Here is a 23,174-nt window from a genome sequence, read left to right on the forward strand (position 1 = left end):
CGAGGAGGCCAGGGAGCCCGGCCCCTCCCAGAGCCAAGGTGCTCATGGCGGGTGCAGCTGAACCCACAACATGTGGTCCAGAACCTTCCATCTCAGCACCGCCTGTCCCATCCAGCTCCCAGCAGCAGACGGAGAGCTTGTGGCGCCCACAGGGTTGGGAGGAAGCCCCGGAACAGGGTCTTGGCCTGGGTGGGGGACCCCAGAGCCAGGCATGGGTGGCCGGAGGTGGTCTCCTGTGCGTGGCCCAGCTCCTGGCACATCTAAGACAAAGCATGTTTGTAACGCACTTTTATTTCTTTATAAACTTCCTCTCACATGGAGGAATATATTGTTATAGTCATTAGCTTATCTCTCTTTTCTTTTTTTAAACTCTATGCTAACAGCAATGGAGCCAAGAGGAGGAAAAACAAGCTACGATAGAAAGGCACTTAGAACCTGTTAGAATACTGATATCCTGGAATGTGCAACAACAGACCCACAACAACGACACGTACACCGGCCCCCTCGGGCCTGGTCTATCACCGAGTCACGTGCTGAGCTAATGTCGCCTTCCTATGCCCTGTTCCTCTGCTCCTGGGGCTTGAGTCCAACCCCTCGCCCCAAAGGGGACTTAAGGCCTGGGGCCCTTGTAGGGGTGAGGGGCCTGGGTCCGGGGTGGGGCGCGAGGGAAGGAGACCAGCTCCCTCCTGCTCTGCTTGTGGCCCCTTCAAGGGGCAGAGCCAGCGCTGCAGGCCCATCAGCGGGCCAGGTCAGGGTGACCCCTCTGGGATAGAAGGGCGGTCCAGGAAAGGGCGGGTGAGCAGAGAAGCAGCAGGGAGACTCCGGAACTGCACGGGGGCCAAGGGTCCCCCTGTAGCCCCGCAGCTCCCCTGTCCTGCAGCTGGGACGTGGAGAGTGCAGCCCAGGGCAAGGCCAAGGCCAGGACCCCCCAGACTGAAGCTGGGCCCCCGACAGAAGGGAGCACGAGGGCCCAGGGTGGGGCACGAGATGAGCTGCTGCCCCTTCAGGGCCTGGTGGGGAGAGCCCGGCCACTGGGCTGGGCAGCAGCATGGGCTGCAGGGGCATGTGGAGACCCCGCACCCTGAGCTCCCCTGGTCCCTGGAGGGCAGGAGCTCAGTTCAGAGAAGCCAAAGGAAGCAGGCCACAGGGCCAGCTCTCCCCTCTGGCTTCCCCTGTCCCCCCGGCCTCCGTGGCTGCCTCGCTGCCCCTCATCCCTTGTCAAGCCCAGGTCCTTCATCCATCCATCTGTCCGTGGCCACTGGGACGCTCCCATGCCCAGCACCGGCCCAGAGCCCCCTCCCCTGCACCGGCTCTACCTTGGCGCCCAAAGAACAGAAGCCGTGTTTCGGCCTGGGGTTGTCCCTAGCCAGCCTCCCTGCTCTAACTGCCCTGCAGGCCTCCCCTGTCCCTGGGTGCAGGGTCCCAGGCCAGGCCCAGCCCTGCCTGTTCCCTGAGCTGGGCACCTCTCCCGACTCAGGGCTCCCTGAAAGCAGAGGGATGCGGGGGCAGACGAGTGGCCAGCCAGCGCAGAGCAGGGACCCCCACCTCGGGCAGCGTGCTGGCCACCGCAGACGGCAGGCAGTGGGGGGCAGCTGGTCGAGCGGGCCTCCCTCCCTCAGCCGGGAGGCACCTTGTCATGGGGGGGAGGTGGCTTCTTGCTGTGGCTTAGCCGCGGCCTGCGTCTGTCTTGCTCTCCCTCTGGAGGGTGGACCAGAGGGAGAGGGGTCAGGAGCCTCCAGAGCAGGGGCCCGATGAGTAAGCAGGATGGGATGGGACCTCGATCCCAGGGGGCTCCTCCCAGCTCACCACTGAAGGGGATGGGAGGGCCGAAGCCACCCCCAGCCCCACCCCCACTGCTGGGTCAGGGCTGGCAAGTGGGCAAGGGAGAAAGGGAGACCTGCCCAGCTGGCCACGATATGAAGGAGACAACCAGAGTGGGTGGGGGCCAGGCAGGCATGGGCCGGAGGTGAGCCAGGCCTCAGCTCCCAGGGGCATGCTCTCCCCTGGCTGGCAGACCCGGTTCCCCCCTCAGGAGCCCAGGTGCCCACCATGCCCTTCTAGCACCATCCTTGCTGCCCAGGGGCGCCCCCGGGGCAGGAGGACATTATTGCTATTTCGCAGAAGAGTTTCCGTTCGTCGTCGGGGGCAGGCAGGCAGGCAGGCAGAGCTGGGAGCTGCCAGCTGGGCTGCAGGTGGTCAGCGTCCACCGAGCGGGTTCAGTTCACCACGGCTGGTTTGAGCAGTACGGAGCCTGGCGGGATGACCACCCAGCCAGGGGCGAGCGCCTCTGGGCTGCTGGCGGCAGAGTTGACACCCGTGGACAGGTCCAGCACGGTGCCCGGCAGCAAGGGCAGGCCGTCGGGGCTCGGCCGGGAGCGGCTGCCCTCAGTCCTCTCGAGGGGGGTCTTGCGGCCTTCCGAGCTCAGGGCCCTGGCCGGCACGGCCCCACGCCCCTTCTCCCCCTCAGCCTTGCCGCCAGCGGAGCCAGCGAGGAGGGAGACCACGGGCAGGCCCAGTCCGCCGGCCCCAAAGGGCGAGGGCAGCAGCGGGTTCTTGGCCAGGTTGAGGGGCAGGACGGGACCGGGCAGCCCAGGGCCCATGCCCCCCGCACCCCCGGCGCCCCCGCCATTGCCACAGGCCAGGGCGCTGAGGTCCAGGGGGCCGGGGGCCAGGGGCAGGGGTAGGCCGGGCAAGCCAGGGCCGCCAAAGAGGGCGGCGGGGTTGGGGATGATGATCTGCGCCCCGCTGACGTAGGGGCTGCCGTCGGGGGCGGGCAGCGGGGGCTTGGGGGGCGGGCGGAGCTGCAGGAGCTCGTGCTGCTCGTGGGACACAAAGTGGCCGTGGGCCTTGATGTGCTTGCGCAGCGAGCTGGGGTCCGTGTAGCGCTTGTGGCAGCCGGGCATCTTGCAGTAGTAGGGTTTGTCCACGTAGTGGGTGCGCGTGTGCTTGAAGCGGTCGCTGGAGTTGGAGTAGCGCTTGTTGCAGCCCTCGTAGGGGCACACGTACGGCTTCTCGCCTGCGGGGCGGGGCGGGGCGGGGCGGGGCCTGCGTGAGGGGCTTCCGCCGGCCCAGGCCAGCCCCGCCCACCCACTCAACTCCGGCAGAGACCTGTTTGATTTGGGGCGGCCGTGTCCCCAGCACCTACACAAGCTCTGACTCCAGTGGCCTGGCTGTATGTACCCTCGGCCTTGGGCCTATGCTTCAGGCTGTGATGACAGCGACCCCTTTCACAAGTAATGACACACAGGCCCTGCTGGTGCCTAGCTCACAGTGAGCGCACAGGGGTGCCCTTGACCCTGACTTAGCAGTGGCTCCAGGCTTACACCAGGGCTTCCCTGGTGGCACAGACAGAAAAGAATCCGCCTGCAATGCAGGAGACCGGGGGTTCAATCCCTGGGTGAGGAAGATCCCCCAGTGAAGGGCTTGGCAACCCACTCCAGTATTCTTGTCCGGAAAATCCCATGGACAGAGGAGCCTGGTGGGCTACAGTCCCACAGTCCCCATGGGGGTCCCAGAGTTGGTCACGACTGAGTGACTAACACTTTCACTTCACTTTCACCAGTGGCTCCAGATTTACTAAAGGGCTGTCCCCGCCAACCAGGGCCGGCCAGAACCCCACAAGGCTGTGAGCTTTTAAAAGTGCCTCGAGTATGAAATATACACCAGAGGGACTTCCCTGGTGGTCCAGTGGTTAAGAACCAACCTTGCAATGCAGGGGACATGGTTTCGATCCCTGGTTGGGGAACTAAGATTCCCACATGTCTCAGAGCAACTAAGCCTGCGTGCCATGGCTACAAAGTCCGTGTGCCGGCAACGAACGATCTCTCACGATGTAACTGAGATCCGAGGCAGTCAAATAAATAAATAAAATACACCCTGGAGTCCGCAGACTTTGTGGGAAAAGAAGAATTTCAGTGTCCCGTTGATGTTTTAATATTAAAATGATTGCATTTTGAATATACTGGGCTCAAGAAAATGTATCATTGTATTAATAACTCATCTCACCATGTATTTCTTTGTACTTTTTTTTTTTTTTTGCAGTGAGGGTGATTAGGAAATTTAAAATTAGGCGTGTGGCTCTGCTGGCCAGTGCTGGCCCTATTGTGCGTGCCAGGGTCCGTGAGGGGCGAGCGGACACGCCACAGTCAGAGGGGGAACAAGTCAACAACCACACGAACACAGTGCTGAGCGCGACACAGGAAGACACATCTGTGCCCCGAGAGCAGGTGGGGCGACTCTCCCCCCCACAGGACAGGCCCACCCCCCACAGCATGTGGTGCTTGGGAAGGGACGGCCACACAGTGGGGTGCGTGTCCATCCCCTGGCTGCCGGGGGTCCTCACCTGTGTGTGACCGGTTGTGAATCTTCAGGTTCTCCAGGCGGGAGAAGCTCTTGCTGCAGGTGGGGCAGCGGTGTGGCTTCTCGTTGGTGTGAGTGCGAATGTGGATAAGCATCTTGTACCTGCTCCGAGGGGGGAGGTGGGGGGGAAGGGGGGTGGGGAGCACGGCTCAGCCGCTGGACACTCGGGCCCCCCTTCCTGCCCCCTCGCCCCCCCTCACCTGGCGTTGAAGCCGCGGCCGTGGCGGGCGCAGCCCTCCCAGTGGCAGCAGTAGCCTGCGTCCTTCTCAGGCTTCACGTGGTAGTCGTTGACGTGGTCTACCAGGTCTTGGAGGAGCTCGAAGGGCTGGTTACACTGCGAGGCCAGGAGCGTGCTGAGCCCGCGAGGGGGCCGCCCACCCCAGACCCTGGCCCGCCCAGCTCCCCGCTCACCTTGGCCCAGCGACACACCAGCTGCTTGGGCAGGGGCAGCTCTGGCGAGAGGCACTTGTCCTTGGGAGGGGTGAGGAAGGAAGAAGCAGGCAGATGCAGGGCCCCCCCAGAGCCCAGCGGCAGGAAGAACTGGAAGGAGCTGGGGACACCGTCCAGGTAGCGCAGAGGCTGGAGGTCCTGGGGGAAGCAGGGGGCAGAGTGGGTCAGCAGCTGCCCGCGGGCCCGCTGGCCCAGACCCCTGCCTGCCTGGCCCATCTCCCTCTGTCCAGGAGCTGAGCGGTGCCCCACACAGGACATGTCCCAACCCCAAACTCTGGTACCTGTGCACAGGACCTCTGTGGAAAGAGTCCGTGCAGATGTAAGTTTAGAGAAGGTCAGGCTGCCTGGGGACCCTAAACCCAGTGAACAGTGTCTCCACAAGAGAAAGAGGAAGATTTGGAGACACACACAGAGGGGAGGAGGCCATGTGATGACAGGCAGAGAAACTGGAGTGACGTGGCCACAAGGCAAGTGGCCAGAAGCGGCCAGGAAAGAGCCCTCCAGAGCCTCGAGAGGGCACCCAGCCCCATCAGCACGGTGATTCTGGACTTCAGCTTCCAGAATACACTTCTGCCACTTTAAACCACGCAGTTTGTCGTCCTTTGTAACAGTGGCCCCAGGAGGTAAGTGCACCATCTTGAGAACGCGTGCCTCCCCCTTACCGGGCCGGCGGACGCTGTGGGCAGGTCCCCGTTGCCCTGGCGCTCCGGGGACAGCGAGCTGCTGCCGTTGGGGGAATCCAGCCCAGACGGTGGCGACAAGCTGAGGTCCACCAGGGGGGCTGCCGAAAAGCGTCCCTCCACCTTCTCAGGGAACTTGGGGTTCAGCAGGAAGCCTAGGGCAAAGGCAGGATTTTGGGGTACTGGAGCCAGGAGTCCCGGCGGGCCAGGCCCTCCTGCCCATGACTCCTCCGCTGTGACTCGGAGCAGACGCCAGCCATGGCGCCCCCATCCCCGGCCACCCCAGAACCCAGGAATCGAAGCCTCCACAGCCAACAGGTGTGACGTCTGCCAAGGTGGGAGGCCTGGGCATTGGTTAAGACAGGAAGTACTCATTCTTCAGATGGGGGTGGGCTGGCACACAGGGTAAGTAACTGAACAGGAACTTGAATCCAGGGCCCATGGCTCCCGTCACAATGTCAGGTTAAGGACTTTACTCACTTTCCCTCCAAGTCCCTTTCTGCTTCAGTGCCCACTTCTGTAACATGAAAGGTTTGGGCTGAGTGGCCCAGCTCAGATATGGTAGATCCAGTTTTCAGGGTCCACATTCAGAAATGGAGTGGAAGACCTGGGCCTCAAGTAACCCCCCACCCAGAGAAGCACCTGCTGGGCTTGATCCCCCGTCTGCCTGGCTGGCCGACCACACTGCCTCAGAGCGTAGACACAGGGCCACAAGGCCTTCTGTTACTACCTGTGCATCCCCTGCTGCCCCTTAAAGCTCCCCCAAATCCACCCAGAGGCCTCAGTCTGAATACTAGCTCTGCCGAGCCAGCTTCAGGAGCTGGGCTGGTCAGTCCCCTCCTCCCAGGGACAGTGATGAACACGCAGAGATGAACTGCTGGGAGGGTGGGTAGACAGTGTCGGGGGGGGCACCCTAAGTGAGGCTGTGAGGGGCCGCGACTGTGTCCAGGTGAGCCCATCGGGGGACGTTTTTCCTATCACCAGGGCTCCAAGATCGCTGCTCTGCCCCAGGCATGCAGTACCTGATGGCGGGGAGCCCGGGGAGCCGGGCGTGGGGCTGTCGTCCGCCAGACCGAGCTCCCTGTGCAGGGTTCGGTGCCGGGCTGTGCTCAGCGTCCTCTCCCGCTTCTCTCTCGCCGCCCGGAGCTTGGTGATGCTCAGCTTCAGGTCGAGCGGCTCGTCCAAGGAGTGCATGGTGGTGGGGGCCGGGGGGTGGGGGCGGCAGCAGCGGCAGACAGCGAAGGGCTCCGGAGCTGGTATTCAGGCAGGAACCTGAGAGCAAGCAGGAGCTGTGCTGTGACACTAGGACCCCAGACTCGTCCTCAGGCTGCCCCCACTAAAGCCCAAAGGAGCAGAGAGGCAGTGTGTGCAGGGCAGTGTGAAGGCTGTCTCCTGGGCACAGAGACCCTCTCGGTGGCCCCAGACAGCAGGTATATCAGAGAGAGCCAACCACTGACCCAAATCTAACGCATTCATCTCCCGCAAGGCTTTCTGGGAAGCAAAGCTCACAGGGTCCAAGCCTGCCACAAACCGAGCTTTAGCGACGGCCTCAAGCTGCAGAACTAGGCAGTAGCACAGCCTTCAGATTCAAGGCCAGATCTTCTCCCTGGAACTGGCCGGGCAAGTCCCAAAGGTCATTTCTGACCGGGTGGGAGGTCATGCCTGGGACACATGCCTGATTTGAGCCAGAAGACCCAGAACCAGGCCAGAAGGGCAATGAGTGTCCTCCCAGATAGCCCTCAAAGGGCCTAGCTACTGACCAATGAGCCAACCCCTCTAGGCAGCCCCCAAAACTCCAAGGGAATGAGGCCCAGAGCCTGTCCCAGGCAAGTCTTGCAAAGCACGGCCTGGTTCCAAGGGTTGGGCGGACAGACGGGTGGCCTTGCGTTCCAGGACGGAGGGCCCCACCGGCTGGGGAGCCAGAGGCTCTGGGCCACCACCAGGGGGCAGCTGGGGACTATGGCCCAGCCAAGACCAGCATAGGGGAAAGTGATCAGCTGTCTAGTGGTTAGTAAAACACAGACATACATAATTTTTTAAATAGTGATGATACTCTTATTTTGAGTGGTATATTTTCACCACTTCCTTAGAATTTCTCAACGGCATAACATTCTTCACATGTAAAAAAACCCAAGAGCAAGATCAACTATTCATTCCAAATTCAAAGATCATTTTTCATGGCAGCAAACTTCACATGCGGGGAAACACTGTTTCCTTGTGTTTGTTCATTGAGATGATTGCATCCTGACAATCTATGTGCCAAAGAAGATAATCCCTGCCGTTCACCGACTCCAGCTCTTCACAATTTTATACAGAACATCCCCAAGACCACCACCTGGTAAAAGACTCTGTATATTTCACTAGTGTATGTGCTTGCTGAGCTGCCTGGAGCTTTCCATGGAGGGTGGGGACCCATGTTCCCAGTCATCTTCTCCAGGACAAGCCCTGAGGCAACACTAAACCAGCCTTGCCCCAGCTCCAAGCCTCCTCTCATCCATCTCCCAGACAAGACCCTGTGTGCACACAGGTCACAAAGTCCTCACTTAGGGCCCTCTGCTTCTGAAGACACATCCCAAGACCCCAGCACATGGCGAAACAACGCTGGAGTCTCTAAGCCTGGGGAGGGGGCTGCATTATCACGGTATTGGTGGTTGCACTTGACCGTGGGACCGAAATCTGTAACTTGACTTGTTCCTACATCAGGTGGGAGCTGGCAGATCCGTTTGGATGAACCCGCACGCAGGGCATGCACAGGTGGGGAGTTCTCAGTGACACCGAGGGCTGGGACCACACTGCCACCTTGTCCCCTTAGGAGTTCCAGCCCTAGACAGGCAGGTGGGTGGGTGAGAGTGATAAATGGACCTGGGCCCCCTCCACTCTCCCTCTGTCTGGGCAGGGAGCTGCCCTCTGCCTGACCCACCCCCCAGTGATGTCTGTCTGTCTGTGTGTCTGCCTGTCCCTCCACCTGTTTATTTTTAGACACAGGCCCAGTCCAACCTCCCTGAAGCTCCTCTGTGCTGGGAGTCTGGAAGGGGAGGAAGGAAGTAAATATTTATGCTGATTAAGAATTCAGGAGCCAGGAAGGGCTGGTGGCCTGGTCCTTCAGCTGGCCTAGGGCCACAGGCCTCCCCACAGCCTATCCCCCGCCCCCTACCCGATCTCGTGGAGGAGACCACAAGGGCAGGATGGTTTGGGAACTGGGAATTCAGACTGACATTGACTTAACAGCAACACTGCTCAAGTAACGTCCTTTGGCACCTGCCTACTGCACCCCACCTCACCCCAGGTCCCCGCCAGAGGGGAATCAGGGAGGAACCATGGGTCACCTGGTTTGGAGACTTGCAGGAGACACTGCTTCAGCTCAGAAAGAGGGAGGACCCCAAAAGGAGCTAGTCTCCCAGGGTGAAGCTGGGACTCCAGCACCCCCTCAATCAGCAGACCCAGTCCCCAGAGACCCCACCCTAAGCCCTCTACTTCCTGCCACTGGTCCTGCCCTGGGAACAGGGGTTCATTCTGATGGAGCCAGAGCAAAGCCAGGAGACCAAAACTGGTCACTCCTAGAAAAGAAGGAAGGATCAGCCACCAAAACCCACAGTTCCCAGCACTCCCCCACCCCAGGCTGTCCCCATCCATCCAAGGGTAAGAGGCCTGTGACCCTCCTTCCTGCTTTGACTGTGGTCAACCTGGAAGTGTCCCCTTTTACTCCCCACAGGCAGGGAGGTGGCCAGTTCTGGGCTCGGGCTCTGCTCTTTGTTCCCGGGTTGGATGAAGGGGGGCAGGCGAGAGCCAGTGTCACTTCTCTTGGGCCTCAGAGGCCCTGAGCGGGACTGGCGCGGCAATCACCCCCCTGGAGGCCGGCTAGCCAGCCATCACCGGATTGATTTTCGGGGGTGGGCGGGTGGACATTCGGTGTTTGTTTTCGGGATAAGGACAGGGACCCGCCTCGCCGAGAGCAGAAGCAAGTTTCTTAGGCAGCGCGGAGCCCAGAGAGGGCCGGTGCCCAGCAGGTGCCGCCCGGAGCCTGGCTGCAGAAGCCCCGGCCCAGTTTCTCGCTAGTCGCGAGGTGACCCCACGAGCGCCCTGCTACCGCGGGGTTGTGCGATTCCCCGATCGCTGAAGGGGGCGGTTAGGGAGGTGGCGCCGAGGTGGCCGCGCGGCCGGGCGCCGCTGCTCCAGCTGCGAAAGGAACTAATTAGGGCGGAGGGAGCGGGAGCGCGCGGGGACCACCGGGGCGGCGGGGGCGGGGCGGGGTCACCCCGAGGGTGGGCCGCGCTGTCCCTCGGGGGCCCGGCCCCCGCCCCACCGCGCCCGCCCGCCTGGCGCAGACAATGGCCGCTATTGTGCGCCCGCCCGCCGCGCGCAGACGGCCCCCAGCTGCAGCTCCCGCAGCGGCCGGCCGGCCCTACCTGGCGGCTCTGCCGGCCCCCGGCGGAGGGGCGGGGCGAGCGCGCGGCGGGGCCGGCCCCCGGGGAAACTGAGACCCGGAGGAGGCCCCGCCTCCGCCAGGTCCCGCGGCGAGGGGCGGAGCGCGGACCCTCAAGGGGGTCGGTGGGCGATGTCTTTATCTACCACGTTCCCACCATGTGCCGGGAACCATCTGTGCGCCCCGAACCCTCTAAAGCCGCTTCTGCTGAGCACAGATGAGGAAACTGAGGCTCAAGGTCACCAGGCTAATAAGAGCCGCTGGCAGGAATCTGTCCTGGAGAAAGCCCCTCGTCACTGCTTGGGAGAGGCCCGCTGGCTGGCCCCGAGCCGGGAGAAGTGCGGGTGTGGATGGAGGTGTCGAGCTCGGCACACCCCACTGAGAGGCACTCGGGATCTCCTTGGCAAAAATAGAGGACAGGGCCCACTGTAAGATGGCTCCCCACCGTCCCACCCACCCCACAGCTGCGAGGACCCAGGTGAGTGGAAGCCAAGATAGCAGTGTTGTCAGGCAACAAAAGGCACACCCCTTATTCCCAGGTGATGGGGGTGTAGGGTGTGGGGGCGTAGTCCTGACTCTGCCCTTTGGTCAGCCATGACCTGTCCAGCCTAGGACTTGGGGACAAGGGCCCAGGAGGCACTTCTCAAAAGTCCACGTGGCTTTCTTGCTATGGAATGAAAGCAGAAGCAAGTCCCTGGCTTCCCCTGTGCCCATCAGCTCCCACCTGCTCAGAGGATGCCCTTTGCGTCTGGTACAGGGACCAAAACCATCAGTACACAGGTCCTATGGGGGGAAGCTGAGGGCCGGGAAGGGACACCGCTCACCCGCATTGCACAAGTGGGTGGCAAGCCTGGGACTGGAAGCCAAGGACGAATATCACCACCATCCACCAGCTGTTGATAGTCGGGCAATGTACCAGCACCTGTTTAAGTCAGGTGCTGTTTCATCCCCATTTTACAGATGCAAAAACTGAAGCTCAGGGAAATGAAGTGAACTGTCCCAGGTCACACAGCTCGTCTCTGGCAGAGCTGAGTTTCAAGCCCAGGTGACCCCAGAAGCCATGTTCACCCATCGGTACCCCTGGGGCCCCTGGATGTGGGAAGGGGCAGGCAAAGGGGCTCTGGCTTCCCACTCCCGCCCTGCCCAGGGGTTTGTGGGAGCTGCGTGCCAAACCCCGGAGGGGCAGCAGGCAGTGAGTGGGCGCTGGAGGGGCCGACTGTTGGGGGTCCCACAGGGAGGCTTGGAGAGCTGAGGGCAGATGTGCTGCCAAAGCAAAGGGCCGCACAGCCCCGCATTCCTGGGAACCGCTGCTGTGCCCTGCTCCGGCCAAGGGCTCCGCCCTCCTCAGGCACCCAGCGGCAGGAGCCAGAGATAGGCGCAGGCCTCATCTCCTCCGACCCGCTTCCTGAGCAGGCTGCAGAGCAGGGCTCCAGTATGGGTCAGACCACCCAGTCTCCAATTTGGCTCTGCCACGTCCTGCCCACGTGAGTCAGGGCAAGTCACCTCCCAGTCTGGGTCTCATTGTCCTTATCTCTAAATTAAGATGATGATAATACTGCAGGGAATGGCACCCCACTCCAGTATTCCTGCCTGGGAAATCCCATGGACAGAGGAGCCTAGTGTGCTACATACAGTCCATGGGGGTTGCAAAGAGTCGAACATGACTGAGCGACTAAACACACACACAATAGTGTAAGACGCCCCCCTCCATTGGATTTTGGGGAGAAATCAATATGATGATGCCCATCCAATGATTACTCTAGTGTTTCCCCGTTATATAATGTTCAGCACCTAGAACAGTGCCGGGTGCATAGTAGGTGTGTAATTAAACTTGTAAATAAAGTGTCACCAGCACTTGAGTGCCCCAAGTCTTTGGCCAGTTGGGGGGCTGTGAGGACAGAGGGGACCAGCCCTCCTGCTGTACCCACAGACCTAGAGCCTCGGCCTCACCTGGGACCACCCCTGCTTCAGCTGAGGACACAACCAAACAAGCTTGCGCCCTCGACAGGGAGGGCTTCAGGCCCTGCTGTCCCACAGGGTGGCCCCAGCTGGCCCCAGTCTGCTTCCAGAACCTGACTGCATCAAAGAGAGAGCGCTGGGAGGTCCCGGACAGTCTCTGAGCAGCCTGGAAGAAACAGGCCTCCTCCCAGGACCCAGGGAGGGGCTTATCCTGAGGGCTTGCCCGTGCACGTCCCAGGAGAGGGCCCAGTGTGGGGAGGACAGTACTTCCTGGAAGTGTGGGGTTTCGCCTTTCCCGGGAACCTCCAGATGGGAAAGCAGACCCTGCCCTCACCCCAAGATGGGCGCTCAGCCAGCACACAGATTGGAGGGGGGACAGCTTCTCCAGGTCCCCTGGAGGCTAGACCCTGCCCAAGTGGGAACCAACGGCCCCCAGGTGACACAGCCAGGGCCAAGCTCTCTGCTCAGCCATAAATGGGAAAGCTCCCAGCTGGGCAGCACCTGAGCAAGGGTGCAGGCTGGCAGTCCCAACTTGGGAGCATACCCAGAGTCAGCTGGAGCAGGGCATGGCAACCCACTCCAGTATTCCTACCTGGAGGATTCCATGGACAGAGGAGCCTGGCAGGTTAGTGTCTATGGGGTCCCAGAGTCAGACACACACACACCCTTGCATGCCCCTGTGGTTCTTGCTAGTGGCTTATGGACCTTAGGGACCCAGAGTCTAGATATCAGGTCCCAGTCTCCCAGCCACCCCTCTGCAACTTGGTTTCCTCATCAGGAACACAGGCGCCATGGATAAGGTGCCAGCTCACGGGGCAAGCTTGCCTGGCACCTGGCACACAGGCGGTGCCAGCAACTGGTAGCCCTGAGGATTCTTGTTGCCAACCCTGAGCTGGGTGGGGGGGGGCCCACACAGTAACTCCAGGGTCACCCCGATGGGTCAGGCAGCACTGCTGCTGGAAGGCCAGCAGCTGGCTCACCCACACCCCTCCCCAGCTCCAGCTCCCTAGGATCCACACGTCCCTCCCCAACGCCAGTCGGGTGACTCCAGGATGGGGTGGGGGGTGCAGCTCAAACACAGACACACACACCCGTCCAGCTGCAGGGCCCAGCCTGGCACAGAGGCCTCCCCTGCCCGGTGGCTCCAGACCCATCAAGGCGGGCCCCCGCCCCCTGCTGCCTGCCTGCCTGCAGCCACCTTTGCACAACTATGTCTGGTATTTTCCTGTCTGCCCAGCTTGGGGGGGAGGTGGTGCGTGGGGCTGTGAGCACTGCCCGCACCTGGGCCTGGGCCAGAGGGGAGCCCGCCAAGCAGCCCCTACGCCCAGGGCTGGGGCCGGGGAAGAGGGCGGGGGGCGGGTGGAGAGGGAAGGGCTGGGCCCTGGGCCGCCCAGATCCCGGGGAGGGGCCAGCAGCAGGGGAGCCAGACGGAGACACACACCCCGAGGCAAGGCTCAGGCACGGCCCTGGACCCTGCCAGGCAGCGCCGCTCACAGTAGGCAGGCAGCGCTGGGCGCTCGGCCAGTGCTCTTGAGGGCCTGTAGAGGCATTGGCCAGCATCCCACAGGACATGGATGGGCACCCCCAGACATAGAGGCACACGCATATGTGTCACACCTGTGCACGCGGGACACGGCAGGTAACCAGCGTCAGGGTCCTGGACCCAGGACTCTGGGGCTTGTGGGTGGGAGCACGGGTGAGGTCCAGTCCCCACTGAGGAGGAAACACTGCGCTTCCCACACCGACCCTGGCTGCAGGATGAGCCCAGGAGTGCCTCCCGCGTCCTGGGAGGGCAAACCCTCCCCCCCTAACAGCCCCAGGATAGGGATCAGGCCCACTGGGAACAGCACCCGCCAACTCACAGGGCAGGAGGCAGTCAGCAGGTTCTGGACTTCGGCCCTTCCCTGCGCCTCATTTACCAACTACTCAGTTATGCATTCCAACACCAGGCCCTCCGCTCGGTCCTGGGGGCCCACAAATGAATGAGAATGAAGGTCACCCAGCCTGCACAGAGGCGAACAGTGTCAGGAGTGGGCTGCTAAGATCCACGTCGGCCACATGGACAGGGGGTGACAGGCTAGGGGCCTCAGGCGTGCGGCAGGCCAGGAATGGCCAGCGTGCCTCCTGTGCGCCATCTTTGTCCATCCTCAGGACCCTGAGAGTTAGGTGCTGTCCTCTCCACTTTCCAGATGGGGAGATCAAGGCTCAGAGTGGTTCCACTATCTGCCAAAATCACAGAGCTTATCAATAGCACAACTGGGATTTACCTCCAGGCTCCAAAGCCCAGTCTGCACCCAACACAGCAGAGGCCTGGAGGTGTGGCCCCAACTGACCCACAGCAAGTCTCCCTATCATTCAGCAAAGGAGGAAGCCCAAGAGAAAGGCCAGGCCAGTGGGCAGTGACCTGGAGGGCACTGGGGATCCACAGAGTACTCTATACAGAAGACTGCTGTCTTCCTTTCCAGCCCATCTTCCAGCCCAGACTCTCCCCTTCAGCACCTCGTTTCTCAGGATTCCCTGCCTCTTGCCAGCCTGATGCTCCCCCCTCGGGTGCTAGCTCCTACTCCACAACCTTCCACACTTCCATATTCCTCCTCCAGCTGTTACCCTCCTCTGACCTCCAGCAAGTCTCCCTGGATTCACCCTCTCTGATCTTTGCCTTCTGCAGCCACACGTGGGCTGTTCTTCCACGTGCCTCAGAGTTACAAGGGGCCTGCCTCTGTCCCTACAATGCTGAAGGCAGCCTCCCTGGCCTGCAGTGCCTTGTGTTGCCTGGCACAGGTGCCCTGGTCCAAGTCCTCACTAACGCCACTCCTTCAACCAGAGGGAACTGAGCAGCAGTTGAAGTGCTGCTGGGGACTCAGACCCAGAGAACCAGGCCTGCTCCTAATTTGATGTGGACAGGGCTCTGGGCTTCTGTTCCCCCATCAGTGAAAGGCGGGGGCCAGCTGAGAGTAGGACCAGAGCTTGAACTTCCAAACCATCCCTCTAAGGGCACCATCATACCTGCCCTTCACTTTTCTCGAACACCTGGTACTGAGTTTGCTGAGGGGATGAATCCATTGGTGGCACCTACCAGCCGGGTGAGGTGTGGAAGGGCTTAAGGCCCAAAGAGGGAAGTGGCTTACCCACAGAAGTTTGGGGCGAGGGACCCAGGAGCAGATTTGGGTGGTGAGGGTAAGGTGTAACCCTGGTGGGTTAAGATGACCAGAAGGGTCCAGTTCCCCCAGCTTCATCTCCTGCCACCGCCCCCCCATCCCCCCAGCCTTGGCACAGAGCCTCCCCAGAACAGCTGGCTTAGACCAGGCCCAGCAGGGGCTCCAGCGTGAACTCTGGACTCCACCCCCTGCGCCCTCTTCCCAGCCACCCTGCCCCGCCCCTGCTCCCACTCTGGGCAGGAAAGCAAGTCCAGAAGCCAGGGGCTGTCTCTAAACCCAAAGGAAACACCCACTGGGTGGGGCCGTACCAGGCCTGGCCTGTTTCAAGCTCTTGGGGCCCAGGGCCCACAGAATCACTCAGGGTATCCACTAGGTGTCCTGAACCGGGGATTTGGGGGCTCGGCCTGGAGGAGGAGATAGCCAGCAGCACTGGAGTGGGGAGCACTTTGGAGCAGGCCGGACAATGGGGGGCCCCACAGCCTTGTGGGGAGAGGGACATCACAGCTCTGGGTCAGTCAGCTTAGGAGTGTGGTGACAGGGGTTGGGTGGGGGCTGGGGGGTCCTGGACACAGGAAAGAGTGGCCCTGGGGAGAAATGGCTCAGGCAGGCTGGGACTTGCCAGGCAGACCCAGGTGGACTGTGGGGGGAAGGGAGAGAGGCTTCCTCCGGACACAGCTGCCCCCACACTGTGCAGAGGACGGGGGGCAGCAGAGAAGCAGGAGGGGCTCTGGACTGAACTGACATTTCAGGGGCCAGGGCCATGCAGTCCAAGGCTCTGGCTCCCCTCTGGCCCTCTCTGACCCCAAGTGACCTTGGGCCAGGCCCTCAAATCTCCAAGCCTCAGTGTCTGCCTCCCACCTCCTTGCGGCCAGAGTCCCAGTGGAATGCTAGCCTGTGACCCTCAGTCAGCCAGGCAGGAACGTCTTCCTGGAGGCTCCCAGGGCTGAGTCAGGCAGCTCAGCAGTCTCCTGGGGCCTCCGCAGGTTCCCACCCGCCCTTGGCCGAGACTGGAGGAGGGGGGGCGGGGGCCGGGGGCCGGGGGCCGGGCCTGAGCCCTTCTGCAGACAGCCATCTGCCAGGACTGGAGTTCCGCGGACACACGCAGGTCACACGCCAGGCCCACCCTTTGCAGGGGACTACCTGGCTGTCTAGCAGGAAGACAAAGGACCTTCGGAAGCTCCAGCCAACCACCCCCCACCCCCAACAGTTATGTCCCTGGAAGAGTCTCAGCTCCCGCAGCCCATCCCCCACCAGGGGCACGTGGAGCAGATGGAAGCCCTCCCCCATTGGAATCACCTCCCATCTCTGTGCCCGGGAGGCCCCTCTCCGCCTGGCTACCAGTTAACCAGACCCTCCATCCATCAGAGGGGGGGGGGGGGCGGTGCGGAGAGCCAGAGCTCCCTGCCCCTCAAGGTGCCCAGAGCCAGGGCCTCTACTGGGCCCAGCCTGAGGAAGCTTGAAGAGACATGTCCCAGGCAGAAGGTAGGTCAGACCCCAGGGAGAGGGGCTGCCCGGAGCTCCCTGGGAGGGGTCCCACAGCCCCAGAGCTGGAATGGGAAAAAGGACCAGGGTCCCCTGCAGCCCTGGGCTGGGCCTCGGCTCCCCCATGGAGAAGTCTGGAGCTGAGGCCAGGAGGATCAGTGCCAGGGAAAGGATGGAGGCGTGGGGCCCAGTGCACGCAGCTGCTAGGGCCAGCTCGGGCTCCTCTCTTGTGCCAGGCTGGGAAAGTGGCCACCAGACCCCACCGCCACCCTCAAGAGCCATGGCAGACCCAGGAACTCAGGCCCAGATGCCCATCAGCCCTCCTCCATCCCGGTGCCTCTGTTTCCACCAAAAACGGCTCAGTGGGTCTCTCTCAAGAAGCTCATGTAGCAACTTCAGCTGACGGGTGTCAACGCCTGTGATGGCCACCGGCAGGCATCCTGCGGATTTTCTCAGGAGCTGTCAGAGGTGTCCCCCAACTGCTGCTCCATCCTCTGACCCACTTCACCTCCCCACCCTCACCTCACCCCACTCCCCCGGGACCTTACCCTGGCATTTTTACTAGTTGGAGAGACAGCAGGGGTTTGTAGGGCCAAGTTGGAGCCTGAAGACAAATCTGGGTCTACATCAGACTGTGCCACTACATAAGACACCCCCCGACCCAAGTAAGTCCTTTCCTGTCCAGGTGTCAGGGTCACCCCTACCATGGCTGATGAGCAAAGCACGAGTGTCCTGGTTGAAAGTGCAGGTCCCTGCCCCCAGAGAGGGGCTAAGGCAGCCACCTGGGAAACCTCGGGGGCAGCTGTGTCTGAAGGGCCTTGCAAAAGCTGTAATCTCTCCCACCCAGGGCTGGCCCAGGCATTCTCAGAGAGCTCAGCCCCCAGACTCATGTCTGGGCTGCGGCCCATCTCTAGGACCCTTTCACAAGCCCAGAGAGGGGAGGCGATTTGGGTTGGAGGAGATCAGCATCTTTTGGCTGGCCCCAGAGATCCCCCTCACCAGCCATGGAAACCTCCCACCTCTGAAAAGGGTGCTTATCGAGATGAAGGGAGGACCAGCCAGCATCTTCCAGGGGTCACCCCTCTGGCCTCACTGTGAAATGTAAAATAACAATAACCCCAACAGAGGAAGACCCAGCCCCATTGCGTCCAGCTCAGGGCTTCTCCACTGCAATCTGAATTTCCCACTTGGGTAAGGGGCTTCCTCAGCACCGCCTGGGACATGGAACCTGGGGAAGCGTAGGGCACTGGAGACAGCCCCCACCACCAGCGTGCCTCTCAGCGCCAGGGTGCGGGGGCCCACCCCATACGCCTCCCAGAGAGCTCAGCTGCATGCCCCAGTCCCACATCTGGTCCCCCGGCCACAGCTGTCGCCACCCTTGCCCATCCTGGGATTGCCCCAAACTCTGCCTGGCACCCGTCCCCGCCCTCTCGCCCAAGTGGGAAACTCGGATGCCTGGCGAGCTGAGCCGGGGTAGATGGAAACGCACATGGGAAAATGTTGTCAGGAAAAACACATTCTTCCTTCTGTACTGCAGCTCAGACCCTGGGAGGATTAGGTGGTCGATGACACTCCCACCACCTGGGCCAAGGCCAAGCCAGGCAAGGAGGGAAGAGGGATCCACAGGGTGGGGCTGAGAGGGGTGCAGGCCCTCTGACACGCCCCAGGGAGGGGCCCTGGCAGAGCTCTGTCTTCCCCAGGCCAGGGTGCACCGTGTCGTCCTGTCACCCTCCGTGGGCGGGCGCTCCCAGCAAGGCGGGGAGCCCAGGCAGGAGAAGACATCTCTGTGGCTACCCATTTGCAGTTGGGCTTTTCAGAAACAACAAAAGCCTGAGGAGGGGGGGGGGGGGCGGGACTCAGTTCACACGATTGTTTAAAATGAGGTTTCTGGATGTCTGTGGCATTCAGTTATTCATCCTGGCTCCACCCACAGATAATTGAGAGTTGGCTTTTGTTGGCCTTAGCCCCCCTCTCAGCACCCCCCCGACCCCCAGGTCTTCTAGTGGACTCTGCAGTTCTGGAAGATCACCTTGTACAACTCTTTGGTTTTACAGATGAGGAAACTGAGACCCAGAAAGGGGAAGAGCCTGGCTTGGCCAAGGACCCCTGGGAGTTGGTGGCGCAGCCAGAAGTCAAATCCAGGACGTCAGACGCCCAGGCCAGGGGCTTTTCCCAATCACCCTCCAGGCTGTGGCCCAGTTCCAGCAAATCCCCCAAAGCCACTGACCCCAAAAGCAGTGGTGCCTGGAACTGGGGTGACTCACTGTCTGGCTTCCTGGGGCACCACCTCCCCACCAGTGAGGGAGAGACTGGCAGGTGTCCCTATGTAGAGAGCCAGGAGCAGGGAGAGGGCGCACCCCCCAGAGGTCCTACACCAGGGTCACTTAGGGGCCAAAGAGCCCCAGCTGGAGGGATTTAACATCAAAGGTCAAAGGTCACAGACAGGGAAGGGCGGGCTGGCATAGGGGTCAGAGGGTCAGCGCTAATGGCAGCTCCGGAAAGAAGGGGGAGGGGAAGTAGCTAAGGAAAACAGGGCCGCTCCCAAGGGGTCCTCAACTCCCATAAACGGTGCCCAAGCCCCTGGCACTGTCTCCAGCTCAGATGACTGCAGACGGGGCCAAGCCAAGCTGGGCTGGAGCTCAGAAAGGGGTGTCCCCAGGAGGGGGGTCCCCAGGTGCAGCCCTTCCCCCAGTGCAGGCCAGAGCCAGCTGGGAGGCCCAGCCTGGGCCCAGAAGGCAGAAGGAGCAAAGGGGAGGCTCAGAGGTCGTGGAGAGGATGTGTGAGTGGGGCTGGAACAGATGTGGCGGGTGGGCACACTGAATCCCCTTCCCCGAGCTTCTTCCAAAGCTGCCCGTGAAGCCCCACTCTCCCTCCTGGATGCCAGAACCAGGCATGCTGGATATTCACATGGCCGCCTCCAAGGACCACAGCTCAGGCCCTGTCCCTGGCCTAGACCAAGAACCATGGGAGCCCAGGCCTTGGCCAGGTCCCCAGCTGGCCTGGCTGCCCCCTCAGTGTCAAGCGCTCCCTCCAGAGCCAAGATCCTGGGCTGTGATGGCTGGGGGCCCAGGGCTCCTCCCAGGATCCCTTCCCGCTTCCCAGGCCCCAGGGTAGGGCTGGGCAGCTCCCTGCAACCATCCCTGCCCAGGGTGGCCAGCCAGGCAGGCCCTCCTGGACAGGCCTATGGGCGGCAAGCTGCCCTGCTGTGGCCTGAGTACCCGGCTGGGCAGGGCAATGTGCCAAGGCCTCCAGGTGCCAGCCTGGATTCCAGCCCCATCCCAGGGGGCCTTTGGGGAAGCAGGGCGCAGGCATCTCCCTCCTTCGGGATGCACCTGCCTCGCCCCTTCCTCCCGCCCCCTCCGGACCCTCCCTCAGGCGGGCTGGAAACCCCTGCCCTCCCTACTCAGCCCGGCCCTCCTACGAGCACGCGGACAGCAGGGGGGAACAAGTGCTGGACAGGACGCCAGCTCCCAGTCCTGACCCTCGGCCCGAGGGAGGCCAGGGCGAGCCAGGGGCAGCAGGGGGAGGCTTCCCTGGACCCGGGAGGAGACACCTCTCAACTCCCGTCCTAGGAACAGCCCCGCCGTGGGAAGGGGCGGCTTCCCGGCTGCCCCAGACAACTTCGTGCCCGGCCTTGGGGTGGGGGGGGCCCTCTCACCCCGCAGCGCGTCCCCCGTCGCGGCCGCCCAACTTCCCTGCCGAAGTTTGCTCCCTCCTGGGGCCCGGCCGCGGCTCTGCCCAGCCTCCGGACGGACGGAGGTAAGGAAGGAGGAGAGAGCGACGGAGGGACGCGGCCGGGGGAGCCGGCGAGGGAGGGAGCGCGCGAGCCAGCGAGCGAGGGAGCGAGCGCTGGGGCCCCGGCGAGGGCTCACAATGGCCCGGGGCGAGGCGCGGACTCGCGGGGGAGGCGACCCCCGGGTCCCGCAGCCCCCGCCAACAGGCCGGCCCCTCCCGCCGGTCCCCTTCCCCACGGCGCGATGCCCGGGGGGGCGGGGGGGGCGCTTCTTACCTCGGCGGCGGGGGGCGGTCGGGCTCCCGGCTGCGGGCTCCGGCGGTCGGGGACGGCGGGGGAGCGAGCGGGGGAGGGGGCCGGGCGGGCGGGGGCCGGGGCGCGAGGCTCACGGGGCGCGGGCTCCCCTGGCACGGCCGCCCGGCGCCCGGCCGCTCCGCCACATCTGCAGCTCCGGCAGGGAAGGTGGCCGCGGCGGCCGGGCCGTGCGGGGATGTCTTAGAGAGGGAGGGAGGAGGGAGCCGGGAGGAGGGACCGGCGGGCCGCGGAGGAGGGGGAGGAGGAGGGGCGCGGGGGGCGGCCTCCCCCCCGCCTCCCTCCCCCGCTGCTTCCCTCCCAGCAAACCCCTCTAGCCGCCGCGGCCCCAGGCCCGGGGCGCCAGCTGCCAGGCGGGGCGTGCGCGTCGGGGGGAGGGGGCGGCCGGGAGCCGGCGCTGGGCCGGGGGAGGGGCGGAGGGGAGGAAGGGAGGGTGGCGCGGCCCCGGGGAGCGGGAACCGGGAGGGAGGGGGCGCCGGGCCGCGGCAGGGCCGCGCGCGCGTCCTCTTCTGCCCCATCCTCGGGTCCCCCACCCCCCCGCGGCCCCGCCCCCGGCCCGAGGGCAGCGCTAGGACACTGCCTGGGAGGTGGCCTGGGGGTGGCGGGCGGGCGGGCGGGGTGGTTGGCGGGGAGGGACGTCCCGCCCTCGGGGAAGCCCGGAGAGGGGGCGGCGTGCGGAGGAGGACCGGCGGGAGGGCGTGTGGGCCCAGAGGAAAAGACCCGAAGACCGGGAAGATGGAGGAGGTCGCGGCGGCCGAGGGGGCGGGGGCCCCTCGTCTGCCTCCCGCGGGGTCACCTTGGCCAGGCCCCCAGCGGCCCGGGGCGGCGGGGAGGGCGGCGGCAGTGCCTCTCCGCGGGCCCTGATTTCTCCGCCCAGCCCAGTTCCAGGAACGCGCGGGCAGCGCCCGGCGGGTAGCGGCCCGGGCTCCGGATTTGGGGCGGCGCAAGCGAGGGTTCGAGGCTGGTCTCAGCCCCTCCTTCCCGTCCGACGTCGGGCTGCTGGTCCTCGCTTTGTCCTCGGCCTCAGTTTCCCTCTCGGTGGAATAGGGAGGAGTCCCCACCGCGGTCTTGGTGCCAGCAGTTGGGGACAACCTGCATCGTCAGCGCGAGCGCCTGCGAGGGTCGTTGGTCGCGCCTGGACCCTCAGCGCCCAGCGCGATGCGGGCGATTAGGAAGTGCAAGGAGAAATCAGCTGCAGCAGGCTAAGCTGATTTCCACCTCCTGAGATTGAATCCCAGACTCGAATTCTTTAAGTGTGTTTTGTTTGGGTCAACCCGGAGACCCCGCCCAATTATCTTCTTGCTGTCTGGTGGCAAATCTTGGTTCAAAAACAAACCCTCCTGGTGTTGGCCAGAGCTGCCAGTTGGCCTTGAGGAGTCCGGGAGAGGAAAACCATGCACTCTAAGCGAGGCGTCTTGATTCTGGGTGTAATTTTGCCTTCATTCGTGCGCTTGGTGCCAGGCCAGAACCTGAGAGGAGCAGGTCTTCATCACTCAGCGTCCTCAGTGCCCGGCCCCATGCTCCCGCACATAGTAGGTGCTCAGGATATGTTTCTCGGATGGACACAGAGCAGGTGCTCATTCCATCTTAAGTGGTCAGGTAGGTATAGTAGTGCTCACGACTGTTGGGTGAATGGGCACATAATTGGTGCTGTGAGCTGTTATGTGGGCAGGTAGTAAATGCTCATTACATTTCCAGCAAACGGATACATAATAGGTTGCATAAATGGACAAGTAATAGGTACTCATGACTGTTGCATGAACAGACAAGAGGCTGTTGGGTGATACATGAGAGGCCAGTAGGCCCGCACCATTTGGAGGTGACCTCCCCTGTCCCCACCCCACCCCAGTTTCCCTGTGTGAATAATGTGGAGTGAGGCCGGGTTAAACATTAGCCGGCAGATGGTCCCGAGGGAAGGCCAGCTTCGGGACCTAGCACCTCCTAGGAGGGGGCTGTTAAGGGCCGACGCTCTGGGTTCTGGGTCCGCTGACCAGTCAGTGCGTGGGGAGGGGCAGGGGCCGAGGGCCGCAGAGCGCCCCCTTCCGGCCTCCCGGATTTGGCCCTCGGGGGCCCTGCAGCCTGGGGCCTCACTTCGTTCCAATTGGCCCTGCAGGCTCCAGCGGCGAGGGAATGCAGGTGGATGGTAATAAAAGGTACACAAGGGGCTAGTTTTAAATCTGTTAAAACTGCTTATGGAATGCTTACAGGATGCCAGCGACAGTGGGGACAGATAGTGAACAATCCCAGCCATCCTTGCCCTTCGAGGTCTCACAGTTCAGCTGCAACTGATTCAAGTGAAATCCACAGGTCTCCACACTATGAGGGGACCTGACCACAAGAAACTTTAACCCGTGAGGACTTTCTCATTTGTTTTTCTGCTCCCCTGTGTTTTCATGGACAAGCACGTTGCTCCCAGTGAGAACTCTGACTTAGGATTCCCACATTTGGATGGTAAATAATAGTATCTCCTTTCTGAGGTTGTTATGGGAATTAAATGAGGTATATTCTCAATACACGTTAGCAATCACTACTAGGAATCAAGAGGCTTCCCAGATGGCGTTAGTGGTAAAGGACTTGCCTACCAATGCAGGAGACATAAGAGACCCAGGTTTGATCCC

The 23,174-nt window shown here is 62.5% G+C and overlaps 1 protein-coding gene across 1 annotated transcript; it reads right to left on the minus strand.

The window, feature by feature from the left end:
* Positions 1 to 273: 273 nt before the first annotated feature.
* Positions 274 to 20,656, minus strand: GLIS2 (GLIS family zinc finger 2). Its single transcript, XM_025275340.3, has 7 exons — positions 20,521 to 20,656; positions 6,512 to 6,761; positions 5,472 to 5,644; positions 4,771 to 4,947; positions 4,560 to 4,693; positions 4,343 to 4,461; positions 274 to 3,016 (listed from the first exon to the last, which is right to left on the minus strand). Exons 2-7 carry the CDS (start codon positions 6,681 to 6,683, stop codon positions 2,217 to 2,219), a joined length of 1,575 nt encoding a protein of 524 aa, XP_025131125.1. The 5' UTR covers positions 6,684 to 6,761; positions 20,521 to 20,656; the 3' UTR covers positions 274 to 2,216.
* Between the last annotated feature and the right edge of the window lie 2,518 nt (positions 20,657 to 23,174).

Source organism: Bubalus bubalis, chromosome 24 (assembly GCF_019923935.1).
Source record: "Bubalus bubalis isolate 160015118507 breed Murrah chromosome 24, NDDB_SH_1, whole genome shotgun sequence".
Lineage (NCBI taxonomy): Eukaryota > Metazoa > Chordata > Mammalia > Artiodactyla > Bovidae > Bubalus > Bubalus bubalis.

Bases quoted from the DNA above. Each gene is read 5' to 3' on its own strand.
- GLIS2 (XM_025275340.3), bottom strand. From the start codon at position 6,683: ATGCACTCCTTGGACGAGCCGCTCGACCTGAAGCTGAGCATCACCAAG. The intron at 4,694-4,770 runs GTGAGCGGGGAG...CTGGCCTCGCAG, and splicing joins TGGTGTGTCGCTGGGCCAAG to TGTAACCAGCCCTTCGAGCT. The intron at 3,017-4,342 runs GTGAGGACCCCC...CCCGCCCCGCAG, and splicing joins TCACAACCGGTCACACACAG to GCGAGAAGCCGTACGTGTGC.